Source organism: Mixophyes fleayi, chromosome 9 (genome assembly GCF_038048845.1).
Source record: "Mixophyes fleayi isolate aMixFle1 chromosome 9, aMixFle1.hap1, whole genome shotgun sequence".
Lineage (NCBI taxonomy): Eukaryota > Metazoa > Chordata > Amphibia > Anura > Limnodynastidae > Mixophyes > Mixophyes fleayi.
The window spans coordinates 35,887,623-35,900,983 of NC_134410.1; the positions used below are offsets into that span (position 1 = coordinate 35,887,623).

Here is a 13,361-nt window from a genome sequence, read left to right on the forward strand (position 1 = left end):
TGCTTTATTTTTTAAATATATGCGTTACCCATGTAGTGCTAATTCTACAATGTCATTGATTTTCATCATAGGAAAAAAAATCATTGCATATGTTCCTACTTTATTATCATCATTTATTTATATAGCGCCAGTAAATTCCATAGCGCTTTACAATTGGGAACAAACATTAATAAAACAATACTGGGTAATACATACAGACAGGGAGGTAAGAGAACCCTGTGTTGCAAGCTTACAATCTTTATTATGTGATTGCCAATACTATAGTTGATGGATGCTCTACATTAAGGCAATTATAACAGTAATTCCTATATCAGATGGCTAAACTGAGTTAAAGCCCTTAACTGTAATTAATAACATCCGTGAATCTGGCAGAGAAATCTCTATTAATTTGCTGTGCCACTGAAGCTTCTTACTGGGTCAACCAGAAGCTTGGTGATGTCTTCACCAGGATTTCCTTCCAGAAGAGAGAGGCCCTGAGATGTATGCAACTCAGAACAGCTTCTCCTTAGTGCCTCTAGTGTTAAAGCATATGTTTGCATGCTTTAACATAGGCTTTGGTGTCATTGCCATGTATGTCTTTGATCTAACAGTAAATAGAATAAAGTTGTGCAAAAGGTGAATGGTTGAATTTGATCGACCTTCACGTTTTTTGTTTTTTTTAAACAAATAAGAATTAGCATAGGTGACAAGTCCACTATAACTGAAAGTGGCATGCGTGCTAGTTATAGTGCTTGGCTTAACGGATTTCTGTGTCTGGCAGTAATGACTTAAGTAATGTTCTATAATGTACTCTTGTTTTCCAGGCTTGATCGTTGGTGTGGTGCTGCGATATGGTGTTCACATTCCCAGCGATGTCAACAACGTGACCATAAGTTGTGAGCAGCAGCTGAGTCCTACCACCTTAATAGTGAATGTCAGCGGCAAGTTCTATGAGTACACCCTGAAAGGTGAAATGACTTCTCCAGAACTTAACAATGTTCAGGACAATGAAATGCTCAGAAAGGTGAGATTTGTATTTTATACAACATGCTCGACGTGGGTCTTAAGTGAGGTTTTTGCAGCCTGCGCACTGTGATTAAAGTTCTAAGTCCATCATCAAGCACCCTGCAAAACTAATACCAAACCAGAATTAAAAGAGCCTGTTGGAATACAAAAAGATTAAAAAACACACACAAGACAACAAAGCAGGTTAATGCCAGTGAGTGCCGTCATAAAGACAATATTATTACAGAACAATAAAGGACTGATTTTCGTCCAGTGGCGAAATGCAATATTTTCACTAGTAGATTGACCACTCTGGAGTGTAATGACATGTGAACTAGTCTCCTGAAGTGGGGTCCACACATTGTAATGTTTTGGGATATTGGCAGGATGAACTCGCTTCTTATGTACCCAAACCATTCACATAGAGAAACTGCTGCAAAATGTAACTTGTACCACCTATCTCTATCTATCTATCTATCTATCTATCTATCTATCTATCTATCTATCTATCTATCTATCTCTATATATCTATCTATCTATCTATCTATCTATCTATTTATCTATCTATCTATCCATCTATCGCATCACTAGATTTTCAATGTAATACAAAGTTTTGGCTTTTTAATGTCTCAGCTTCAGTACACAAAGTAACAATTATCAACAGGTAATAGGAGAGCAAACTGCTAAACAGATATTCCTATTTATTTATATTATGGATATGGATAATAGTGTATGTATTATCCAGAAGTAAACAGGTTCAAAGTAATCAAAGATATGAAGAGGAAGTGTCAGGCCACTATGCCACAGTACGAGGTGACACAGAGCTCTTGTTACAGATGTGATACGTGGTAGTGGCACAACTTTTAAACCGCATAACATAACTTGGCAGCACTAAGCAGCAACGTCTCCCCCCTGTAATAGCACACAAGTCCTTTCCCTACAAGTAAGACGTAAAGCAGACAGCAGCCATAATAGGCCATTTGTTTAATAAATGTATGTGTGTGTGTGTGTGTGTGTGTGTGTGTGTGTGTATATATATAATGTAGATATATATTAGTGTGTCTTTCTTAAATTTGTTTGCTCTGGAAACTCGGTGGCATCCACCTTTCCTTTATTATAATACAACAAATGTATTTGTATCCTTGGTCGGCTGCACCTGGTACTTGGATCTCTGGAGTACAAGTGTCCCATGCAGGCTAATATTTTATCATGCACACCTCATGCCGTGTATGATGTGGACATACACGCACACTCTTCAATCATGCCATGTATGATGTGGACGTACACGCACACACTCATCAATCATTCCATGTATGATGTGGACTTACACGCACACACTCCTCAATCATGCTATGTATGATGTGGACTTACACGCACACACATCAATCATTCCATGTATGATCTGGACGTACACGCACACACTCATCAATCATTCCATGTATGATGTGGACGTACACGCACACTCATCAATCATTCCATGTATGATGTGGACGTACACGCACACTCATCAATCATTCCATGTATGATGTGGACGTACACGCACACACTCATCAATCATTCCATGTATGATGTGGACGTACACGCACACACTCCTCAATCATGCCATGTATGATGTGGACTTACACGCACACACTCCTCAATCATGCCATGTATGATGTGGACTTACACGTACACACTCCTCAATCATGCCATGTATGATGTGGACTTACACGTACACACTCCTCAATCATGCCATGTATGATGTGGACTTACACGCACACACTCCTCAATCATGCCATGTATGATGTGGACGTACACGCGCGCACCTCAATCATGCCATGTAAGCTATGTAACCAGGTTACTTACCTGGAAGGTTTAGATGTCTGTGAACAGGCCAGAGAGATCTTGCCTAGGAGTGCCTATGAAATCACTTACATATCTAGCATTGCATCACAGTGACATATACTGATTAAATAAACTGATAGACCTGCTGCCATTTAAAGAATCCCTTCCGCATTTGTTTTGTTTTTTGATTTGTTTTTAGTGTCTTACCAAGTTTCTAGTGCAGTATGTAAGGTCAGTATAGAGCATATAGAAACGCTACGCATTACATTTAAAGGACTGTACCGTCTGCAGTCCAACTCTCATGGTATACTTTAATGTGCACTATACTGGGAGAGCGAATAGACAAACTGATGTTTTGTATACCTGCGTAGTGCACTTTGTAAGCCATTAATACAACTGAATGTGGCGGTTGTCTTCAATTGGGAGCAGATCTATCCGTTGACTTAACAGTCTTTTGTGGAATGCAATGCCAGCGATGTGAGTGATTTCATAGACCGTTTCTGTGCTTGGTAACCTGATAACGTTCTACAATCAGCAAAAATTGCAGTTATGTAAATGTCCTTACAGAATCACATAACAATGACTGCTTGTCCTGTTTCATAACAGTGAGTTCCAGTGCTGCGACTATAGGTGTACTGAGATACTGAAGAGTCAGTGTGATAGTGATGTGCTTGGTCAGAGGAATTCTTAGAGACAACTTTATCTTTTCTGACCAATATGTATCTTGTATATTCTGTCACTGGGTTTGCAGGGCTTTACTATTACCAAGTAATACATTTAACCTCTGTTTTTGTTTTTTTGTGTAAGTGTATATATCAACCTAGTAGTTGATAGGCTGATATATCCACAGCAGTGGATCCCAAACTGTCTCAGTTCGAGGCACCCTTAGGGTCTCCATATTTTTTTCAAGGCACCTCAAAGCCAAAATAATTACCAAGTAGTCCCCTGCCTTGCTCACCACTGCCCCTGGCACCCCTGTGAGATCGCTGCAGCACCCCAAGGAGCCAGGGCACACAGTTTGGGAACCACTGACCTAATGTACACACTGTAAGATAAATATATAACGATATGCTTGTTACAGTAATTATATGTCTGTGTATTAAGTTAATTATTTAGTAAAGTGCCATTGTCTATGTCCCATAATCCCTGTAACTCCTCCCAAAGACCACCTGTCACTCTTACCCATGTGTGATCATCTCCTCAGGAATATACCGTCTATGGTGAGTGTGGGTATGATGTCATTATGGGTGAGACAAAACCGGAGTTTCTGAAAGCCTGATCTCCATCCAATTAAGGGGCCTCGGTCACAAACCTCTAATCTGGCCCCATGCAGAGGGCTTAATCTATGTTTAGCAAATTAATTTCTTTGTTAAATACAATGAAGCAATTTGTTGCGATTAGTGTGCCTTTAAAATGTGCCCAGAGAGAGTAGCCTCCTGTTCTGCTCCTGTCATTTGGGAAGTTACAAACCTCTTCTAACATACAAACTAGTAATCTCTACTTCTGAAGTCGGGTGTTAGTACAGAACTTACCACCAATCATTTGCCAGACCTTTCTTTGTTCTGTTAAATAATTAGGCACAAAACATAATCCTGAAAGGGTTACGGTTCATTCAGGGGGCATTATTAGTACTTAATTTTGTTTGTGTGAATATTTTAGGTTTGATCATTGTGTATTGATAATATGAATGGTAGTAATGACGGAGTCTGTATGTAGTTTAATGAGTGGCTGCTAATATTAGGTGAAACTCCTCCAAGTGACCATTATAACATCTTAGTTACACATTTGTCATATGAATGTTTTCCATGTCACTCATTGTTAGTAAAGCTGGGTACACACTACAGAAATTTTCTCCCGGTCCCGATCAGCATGACGATCCATGTGTACACACTATACACGTTTTACTAGATTTACCATCAGATCTGTGCTCTTTATCTGTCATAACCATCGGCTGAAAAGATGGTGACTCTGTAAACTCTATGGAGATCCTGATTGTGAGTGCGTGCACACGGCAGGTGGTGAGTGCGTGCACGCGGCAGGTGGTGAGTGCGTGCACGCGGCAGGTGGTGAGTGCGTGCACGCGGCAGGTGGTGAGTGCGTGCACGCGGCAGGTGGTGAGTGCGTGCACGCGGCAGGTGGTGAGTGCGTGCACGCGGCAGGTGGTGAGTGCGTGCACGCGGCAGGTGGTGAGTGCGTGCACACTGCAGGATTTGCCTGACATCAATTTTTAGTGAAATCAAATGAAGTGCTTTGGTATGACATAACATGATTGGGGAGAGTAAACACAAATGTGATATCAGACCTAACAGTCGTTTATCATGTGATTGGCCCGATAATCGGGTAAAAAACCTGTAGTGTGTACCCAGCTTAACTCTGTTGATGTTTTTAAAGCGTTTCTGAAGTCAAGACCACATTAGGGCAGCTTTATGCCAGTGTTGGGGTGAGTGGATCAAGCCCTGGATAGATGTGAGGACACCACATTATCACAATTTTATTTCTTTTATCTTTTTGGAGGTTTCTACTTTTAAAAATCAAGTAACTGTTCTGGTTCCGTAGTGTTAATTCCACTTTTTCTTAAAGCTGTAGACTAGACTTGGCACTTTTTTCTAAAGCATTATGTAGTAAGGTCAGGTATACAATATGATACATACCAGGTCGCCTCCGTGAATAAAACTCTATCTGTTCCTGTTGTTTGTTCAATGATTCTTATCTCTTAAGCTATTTACTTTTTTATTAGTCTCCTCTTTGTCCTTAGCTGGCACCTATTCACATATCCACCAATACAGGTGACCTATTATACAAAGCATGTGAGGGTGGAGAACACATGACAACCACTGCTTCAGTGCTTCAGTGGTTCCAAGAAAAGACGTCAATTTCTAGTGTAGCAAAGTAGAGAATTACAAAAGTGTTTTGTTTTTTTTTTTTTTGTAGTTTTTTTTTTTTTTTAGAGATCAAGTAGACAAGTTTACTGATACTGTGAAAGCAATCTTTAGAAATTACATAACTGGCTGAGAAAAGTGTCCAACTGAATCATTGAAGTACAGTTTTGATGATAATGTCCCTTGCAGTTTTCCCGATCAGACACAGATGGGTAGTAATAGTAATATATTCTCCCACATGTCCATTGTAAACCTTTTAACACGCTGTTCCGTTGTAGGGTTTTATTTCCATGCAGTAAGATGTTTCTTGCTAGTGTTGGCTGACTATCCTGGGAAAATAGGGACACGTGGAAAAGACTGGCTCTTGTCAGGAACACCATATAAATAGCTTGTTGTGTTTGCTAGTAGTATGTGTACATGGCACTGTGACACAAGTCTTATTCCTTTACCCATTATAATACTTGTCAGAGTAGTGCCCGGGTGTTGTAAACATCATGATACATGAGTCTTCTGCTTGTAACATGCAGCTATGACCGTAGAAATGGATGTGTCAGAAAGTGTGGGTGCAAAAGTCCATCTGCTTAAATTATTTATATTCTCTTTGATTGTCATCATTAAAACACATTTAATAGGCTTTGGGAGTGCATAACAAATGCTTTATTTAACACCATGGGGCCGATTCAATTCCCCGGCGTTGTTCCTTGGAGCAACATGGCCCGCGCACGGTAATACCTGCACATTATTACCATCACACGGTAATAATCACTGCAGAGAAATTACTGTAGTACCGGTAATAATGTGTGGGCCGCGGTGTTCTAAAGAACAATTCGGGGAATTGAATCTGCCCCCATGCATCCGAGGCCTTTGATTTGCTAAAGATATGAACAGATTAAAAAAATAATAATTTTAAAATATAATGGTCATATAATAATAAAATGACAGTGAGCACATTGTTTTTCCTTTTATTTACAGGTTACATTTGATCCTGAAGTTTTCTTCAATATTCTTCTTCCACCAATTATATTTTATGCAGGATACAGCCTAAAAAGGGTAAGTATTGGGGAAGCACTGCTGTGTGGGTTAAGATCACCATAATTAAGTGCACATTTTATATGGAGTCTCCATGACTGGAAGATCTGTATTATTTATCATGCTGCCCAAGCTCCCAAAGAACTGTGCTTACTTTTATTGACACATAACACTTCTGTGCTAATGTATTCAGAATCTGCTCCAGTTTTTGGTATATGTGTGTATGTATATGTGTAATATTATTTTAATTTATTGTTGTTGTTTTTTTTGTTTTTTTTTATATTGAGTCTATTTGGATCTAAAAACCCATTTTAACATGTCATACAGAAACATTCCAGATGTGGGGTGGTGGACATAAAATGTGTTATACTATAAAAATACAGTTCTTAGCAAAAGTATAATAAACAGATCTGAAAAGGCTTTTATATAAATATATATATAAGTTTTATTGTTTGTTTTTAAAAACCAGCGCCTGTAACCATACTCTTATATATTAGTCTATAACATTCTACCTCCACCCACACAGACTATTTATATGTACGCATCAATGGGACTTGTGTATACTAGTTAAAATGTTGTATACCACTGTTCTGTTGTAGGCTGGATAAACACAGAAAATTTCTCCCAATGTCATAACCATAACGATTTTACCCCGATCAGCATGCCGATTTATGTGTACACACTATACGTGTTTTACAAGATTTGCTCTCAGATCTGTGATCTTCATCAGTTATAACCATTTGCTGAAAAGATCATGACTCTGTAAACTCTATGGAGATCCTGATGGTGATGGATACACACTGCAGGATTGGAAGGACATCGTTCCAGCGTTGAACGAGATTTTTAGTCCGGTTTAAAAATCAAATGAAACGATGATTGGTGTTTTGGGACGACCATTGTTCAAGGTTTCATGGTACACACTAATGCAATATAGCAGGCCGACCACTCGTTTATCGTGTGATTGGCCCAATAATCATCTGAAAAGCCGTATTGTGTACCCAACCTTACTAAGGCAAGAGCCAGCTTTTACGTTACATCACTTCATAACAAGTAAATGTAGTGTCATTTTCTTAGGAATACACAGATTGGGTTCAGAAAGAAGTTTTTGCATTTTGTATTTTGTTTTAAGATGTGGAAGGTTTTATAAACCCTTACATAACCCCTTGTTTTATTTTATAGAGGCACTTCTTCAGAAACATGGGCTCCATCCTTGCCTATGCCTTCCTAGGAACTGTGATTTCTTGCTTTGTAATAGGGTAGGTATTTCACTCCCAATTCCTGTTTTGCATTGAGTATGTGACACTGAAGTCTCTCATGTACGTGCAAACTCTTCCAGAGGCAGATTTTATTCCAAATTTTAAATGTTTAGCTACTGTTTTGGCCTTTTGGTTTTAAAGTACTAATGTAACAACAGGGCTGGGATGGTAGCAGTAGACACACATAGCCGGGTACAGTCACCACCAGGGCTTGCTCCAGAGCTCTGCCATATGTACAGCCACCGTTGTCCAAAGTTGTTGCATGGCAGGAAAAATATCTGATAAATGTAATGAAGGAGGGAGGTAGTATCGTGGTAAGAAGTAGAGAACTGGGTGGTACGGTTTTCCTTTTATAGTGCAAACATATTCCGAGGCGCATGTATATTTACATTCCTCCAAGAGAGACGGGAGCTCCAGCACAGTTGACAAGACGTTACCCAGAGCTTGGTTAATGAAGTTGTCCTACTCACCTCTGGTCTTACCCCCAGGTCTCTCCTGTATGGATGTGTAAAGCTGATGAAGGTCACGGGAACCCTTGGTGGTGATTTTTTCTTTACTGACTGCTTATTTTACGGAGCCATTATATCTGCAACCGATCCAGGTAACCCCTACATGTGCCGTTTATCTGGTCTAGCGGTGTGTGTGTGTGTGTGTGTGTGTGTGTGTGTATAGCTGGCTTTGTGTGTGGGTTCATCCAAACTCAATCAAAATCTGATCTGATTGGATCAAATTTGTATGACGGAACAGAGATCTTTAGATTCCTTTGCTCTGTGTTTGTTGTCCATTTTTCGATATGTAAATGCGGAGCCTGCATTGCGATGTGTGTTCGGCATTGTGTCTGAACAGAAAGATTGGGTCAGTTTAGCTGCACACAATTATGGCCATATTGCTCACAGATCGGGATGTGCAGCTTTACCAAATCATGTACGAGTTATAATCTGATCCAATTGCATTCACCTGTCCGTGACCACTTTATACACTTTGATCAATATCTGTAGTTTTCTTCAGGCCAAATCATTACACTCTTTATTACGCAGTATATATCTCTTTATGGAGCAGAACTAACGACATACATGTCACTAGAAGGCAGGCAGGGTACCCATGTCGCTGAAGAATCTAATATTTTTTTCTAGCCCAGACTGACATCTGAGGGCACCATATCCAGGGGAATTGTCTGTTATTCCACAGTGGGTAAATCTAAGGAGGCTCAGGGAGCAGTTTGTATACCCTGTCAGGAGAAAGATGGGATTTGGAGAAAGCTGATCTCTGGTGTTGGGGAATCCAGAGGACAGAACAAATGGAGGCCAAATTTAGACTCTATCCAGCCATAGTTTGGCACCAGGGAGAGAGGGTGTCTGGACACAGTGAGATAAGTAAGCTGCTAGATAATATTTCTTTATATTGGAGACATTTATGCCCCCATTGTTGTATGATTGTGTAAGAACTGTATCCTGATCTGGAGGTTTCATGGCTGAAATAAAAATAGAGATCCGTTTTTGAAGATATTTAAAAGTAAAACTAGTTCCTTTTCCACCTGGAAAGATCAGATTTATAAGCTCCACTAAGGGGAAATTAGCCGTAAGTAACTGATTGTAAAGCTTAGTAATCTAAAGTTTTGAAGTATTTAAGTTTGGAAGGTTGCCATTTAAAATTACAGTTTATATCAAGTAGTTTTTTAATTGGGTCAGTTATATTCAAATCTTATGACGTTCGTTTTGTCCGCATTAATTGTGTTTGTCTTGATGAGGTGCCATAAATCTGGATTTCAGAGATGATCTTAGGGATGAAGGGGTATGTGCTGGGTGAGGGTAAGCCGCACACCATTGGCATATAGCGTCATTTTGTACTCGCAAGAACCCCGTTTATCCCTCAGATGTTTGGGTTGGCGGCTGTTTTAGCAGCGAGAGGTTCTATGACAAGAGAAAAAGTGAGAGCTGAAAGGGGCGACCCTGACCAGTGCCCACAGAGATTTGTACCGTGATATTGGGCTCGGTTGCCAGTTAAGAATTGTCCTTTAAAGCCCATGCAGGTTAACGTCCGCTGCATAGAATTCCTGCTGACTCTGTCAAGGGACGTCTCTGCGCTTCCCCTTCATGTTGCCAGTATAGAACAACAGGGTGTCATACAATGAAAATTAATCCATATACTTAGTGGTAAATGATGATGGCAATATAAATAGGGAGCTCTGTACATTACTTTTAAGAAAAAGTTAACAACTGAGTTATTTAGGTTAGACAATGAAATCTGCAGCTCTGCTCTCGGTATACTATAGTATAAAAGTGTCATCCATATAACTTTAACAACTTGCAGGTTACCACTATTTTCTGGCATATTTTTTGTGTAAATCCATTTTCTTACTCTGCATATTTTATTAAAATGGGAGCTGAAAAATCAATTCTACTCTAATGGAAGAAGGCATAGTTACCAAGAAATTAAAATTTAGCAAAACATCTCTTGGACATGGGAATACACTTTTCTATTCATAATCAATTTATGTGTAGAATACTTTAAACTTTCTGGGGTGAATTTTCTAAAACTAAATAGGAAAAGTGGAGGCATTGCCCATAGTAACCAATCAGATTCTAGTTATTATCTTCTAGAATGTACTAGATAAATGATAGCTAGAATCTGATTGGTTTCTATGGGCAACACCTCCATTTTTCTTTTTAGAAGTTTTAGTAAATCTACCCCTCTTATAGAAAGGATTTAGGTCCTCTTCCTCAGATTCAGCCTTTTCATTTAGTTATGGCTTGTGCTCCTCTTGTATTATTTTCCCATACATCTTTTGACAATCTAAAATACAAGTAATTGAAGTTGATTCCTGACCATGGCCTTATCTGTGTGGAGTTTGTATGTTCTCCCGTGTGTTTGCGAGGGTTTCCTCCAGGTGCTCCGGTTTCCTCCCACACTCCAAAAACACACTAGTAGGTTAATTGGCTTCTATTAAAAATTGACCCTAGTCTCTCTCTGTCTGTGTCTGTGTCTGTGTCTGTGTCTGTGTCTGTGTCTGTGTCTGTGTCTGTGTCTGTGTCTGTGTCTGTGTTAGGGAATTTAGACTGTAAGCTCCAATGGGGCAGGGACTGATGTGAGCGAGTTCTCTGTACAGCGCTGCGGAATCAGTGACACTGTATAAATAGCTACTGATGATGGTCATTTTTGCAATTTGAAGCTGATTTAGTGCAGTATTGCAAACTGTAGTTTTATATAACTATACTTTCCCACAAATTGAAGTAATAAGAGACTGCCTATATTTCTGTTTCTAGTGACTGTCCTAGCCATATTTAATGAACTGCAAGTAGATGTGGAACTGTACGCCCTGCTTTTTGGTGAAAGTGTCCTGAATGATGCAGTTGCCATTGTACTTTCTTCGTAAGTTTTCTTCTTCTCTCCACAGTTAGGAAGGTTTATTGATGTATATACTGCTTTAATCAATCGGGGGAAGATGTACTAAATTTTCTAAAATGGAAAGCAGGAGATGTTGCCATAGAAACCAGTCATATTTTACCTATCATTTTCTAGACTGTACTACAGAAATAATAACTAGAAAACATCTTCACTTTTCCTTTTAGAAGTCTTAGTAACTCTACACCTTGGTGTTACTCAGTGATGCCAACGTTTCCTTATAAATAAGCTGCATTCTCACAAAAATTATTTCAGTAGACTAATATTCCTGATATATATCTAGTGCATAAACTGGATTGGTTTATGGTTAAATGTAACTGTGGAAGCAGCTATTTTGTAGGCTTCAAGCAGTATTCATGAGAATGCGGGCTATAGATTCACAATGAATCTGTGTCTTATGAATATTAGCCAGGCCTCATGAATATTAGTCATGAGATGCCCTAGGGATGTCATTGATTGCCTATGAACTGATTAGCTGCATTCTCACGAATATTATTTCAGACTTTAACATCGTTGCTACAATCATGTGCAGGCGACAAGAGCACCCAACTTGTTTTTGGAGGTGACAACCAGACAATTTGAAAGTTGTTTTATTTATGTGAATGTTGTCCATACATTTTTGTATTGGCCCAAACCTCTGTGGCATGTTGGCAGTGGCTTATCCTATTGTGCTGTCAATATGAAGTCTACTTTTCAGTGGGTGCATCATTTTATCACAGAGTCAAAAACCTTATGGTAAAAATAGTTGAATATATAAATAACTGTACAATAATGCAGTTAGTGATGTCCATCATGCAATAAGATATGTCCAAGATTGGTTTGATATAAATACATTGTATTAATCTGACTCTGTGTATGCAGTACCAAACAATACACTGAAAGCTAATACGTTTTCATAGTGACTATTGTTTTTATGATATGCTTCAAAATATAGAAAGTACTAGGACTTTCAGTGAGATATACAACACTACAGATTACTTCCTGTGCAACATAAACATTTTCTTAACGCTTAGTTCCCATTCTATCGAAATGAATGTACATCTCTTTCAGGTCAATTGTCGCATATCAGCCGGCCGGAGACAACAGCCACACGTTCGACACCACGGCCATGTTCAAGTCGGTGGGAATGTTCTTGGGCATTTTCAGCGGGTCATTTGCCATGGGAGCAGCCACTGGAGTGGTCACTGCCTTAATATCCTTCCTTTGTGTGCTTCTGCAATGTAACACAGGCAGAAAAGGTTATGTTATATACTGGAGAGCGCTCTCTGTAAGACGACATGTATTGTAAAAGGCCACAGGTACTCTAGATCTTCCTTCCTCTCCAATTGTAGATGTTTGTATCTAAGGCAGGGGGTGTAGCTGGCCTAAAATCAGTCTTCATGCTCCTTAACACATATCCACGTCACCAAATTTACCAAGCTGCGGGAGTTCCAGCTGCTGGAGACCGGCCTGTTTTTCCTGATGTCCTGGAGCACGTTCCTCCTCGCTGAAGCTTGTGGTTTCACTGGTATGATGCTTCACAGTCATGTGGGCTACTGAATATTGCACACACATTGCAGTGGGCAGAGATTGACCCGTTGCTGGATAGGTTATGGTAAAGTCACGTTGTTTGAGATGTGTGAGAGAATGACCTGGACTGTTTGTATTCAGTGCAGTAATACTAAGGCCACTTTCCCATGTGCTCTCCCTGCTTTAGCGTGCACTTATTTCAATGTTCTGGAAGCGTTTGTATTCCAGTGTTTGTCACTGTCAGCACAAACTCATGACTGCATATTGTACCTCCACATCCAACTACATATCTTGTGTTGGATGTGTTCTTATAGAGATTGCAGTCACATGGTGACAAGACTGGGCTATGAGTGTGGGGAATACATTAAGCCCCAGTTCAGCGTATTCAGTCACACTCGCTGAGCCTGGAAGCGCATTGTGGTGAATGCTGTTTGGATGGTGAAATGTAAACCGGCTGTAATCAATCTCCGGTTATTAC

At 39.6% G+C, this 13,361-nt stretch overlaps 1 protein-coding gene across 1 annotated transcript in view; it reads left to right on the forward strand.

The window, feature by feature from the left end:
* Positions 1-13,361, forward strand: part of SLC9A6 (solute carrier family 9 member A6) — a 46,323-nt gene that overhangs the window by 16,574 nt on the left and 16,388 nt on the right. Inside the window, exons 2-8 of the mRNA XM_075187272.1 lie at positions 804-1,003; positions 6,660-6,737; positions 7,896-7,972; positions 8,461-8,573; positions 11,236-11,341; positions 12,425-12,571; positions 12,781-12,881. Of these exons, the coding sequence (XP_075043373.1) occupies positions 804-1,003; positions 6,660-6,737; positions 7,896-7,972; positions 8,461-8,573; positions 11,236-11,341; positions 12,425-12,571; positions 12,781-12,881 (822 nt within the window). The remainder of the gene's footprint in view (positions 1-803; positions 1,004-6,659; positions 6,738-7,895; positions 7,973-8,460; positions 8,574-11,235; positions 11,342-12,424; positions 12,572-12,780; positions 12,882-13,361) is intronic.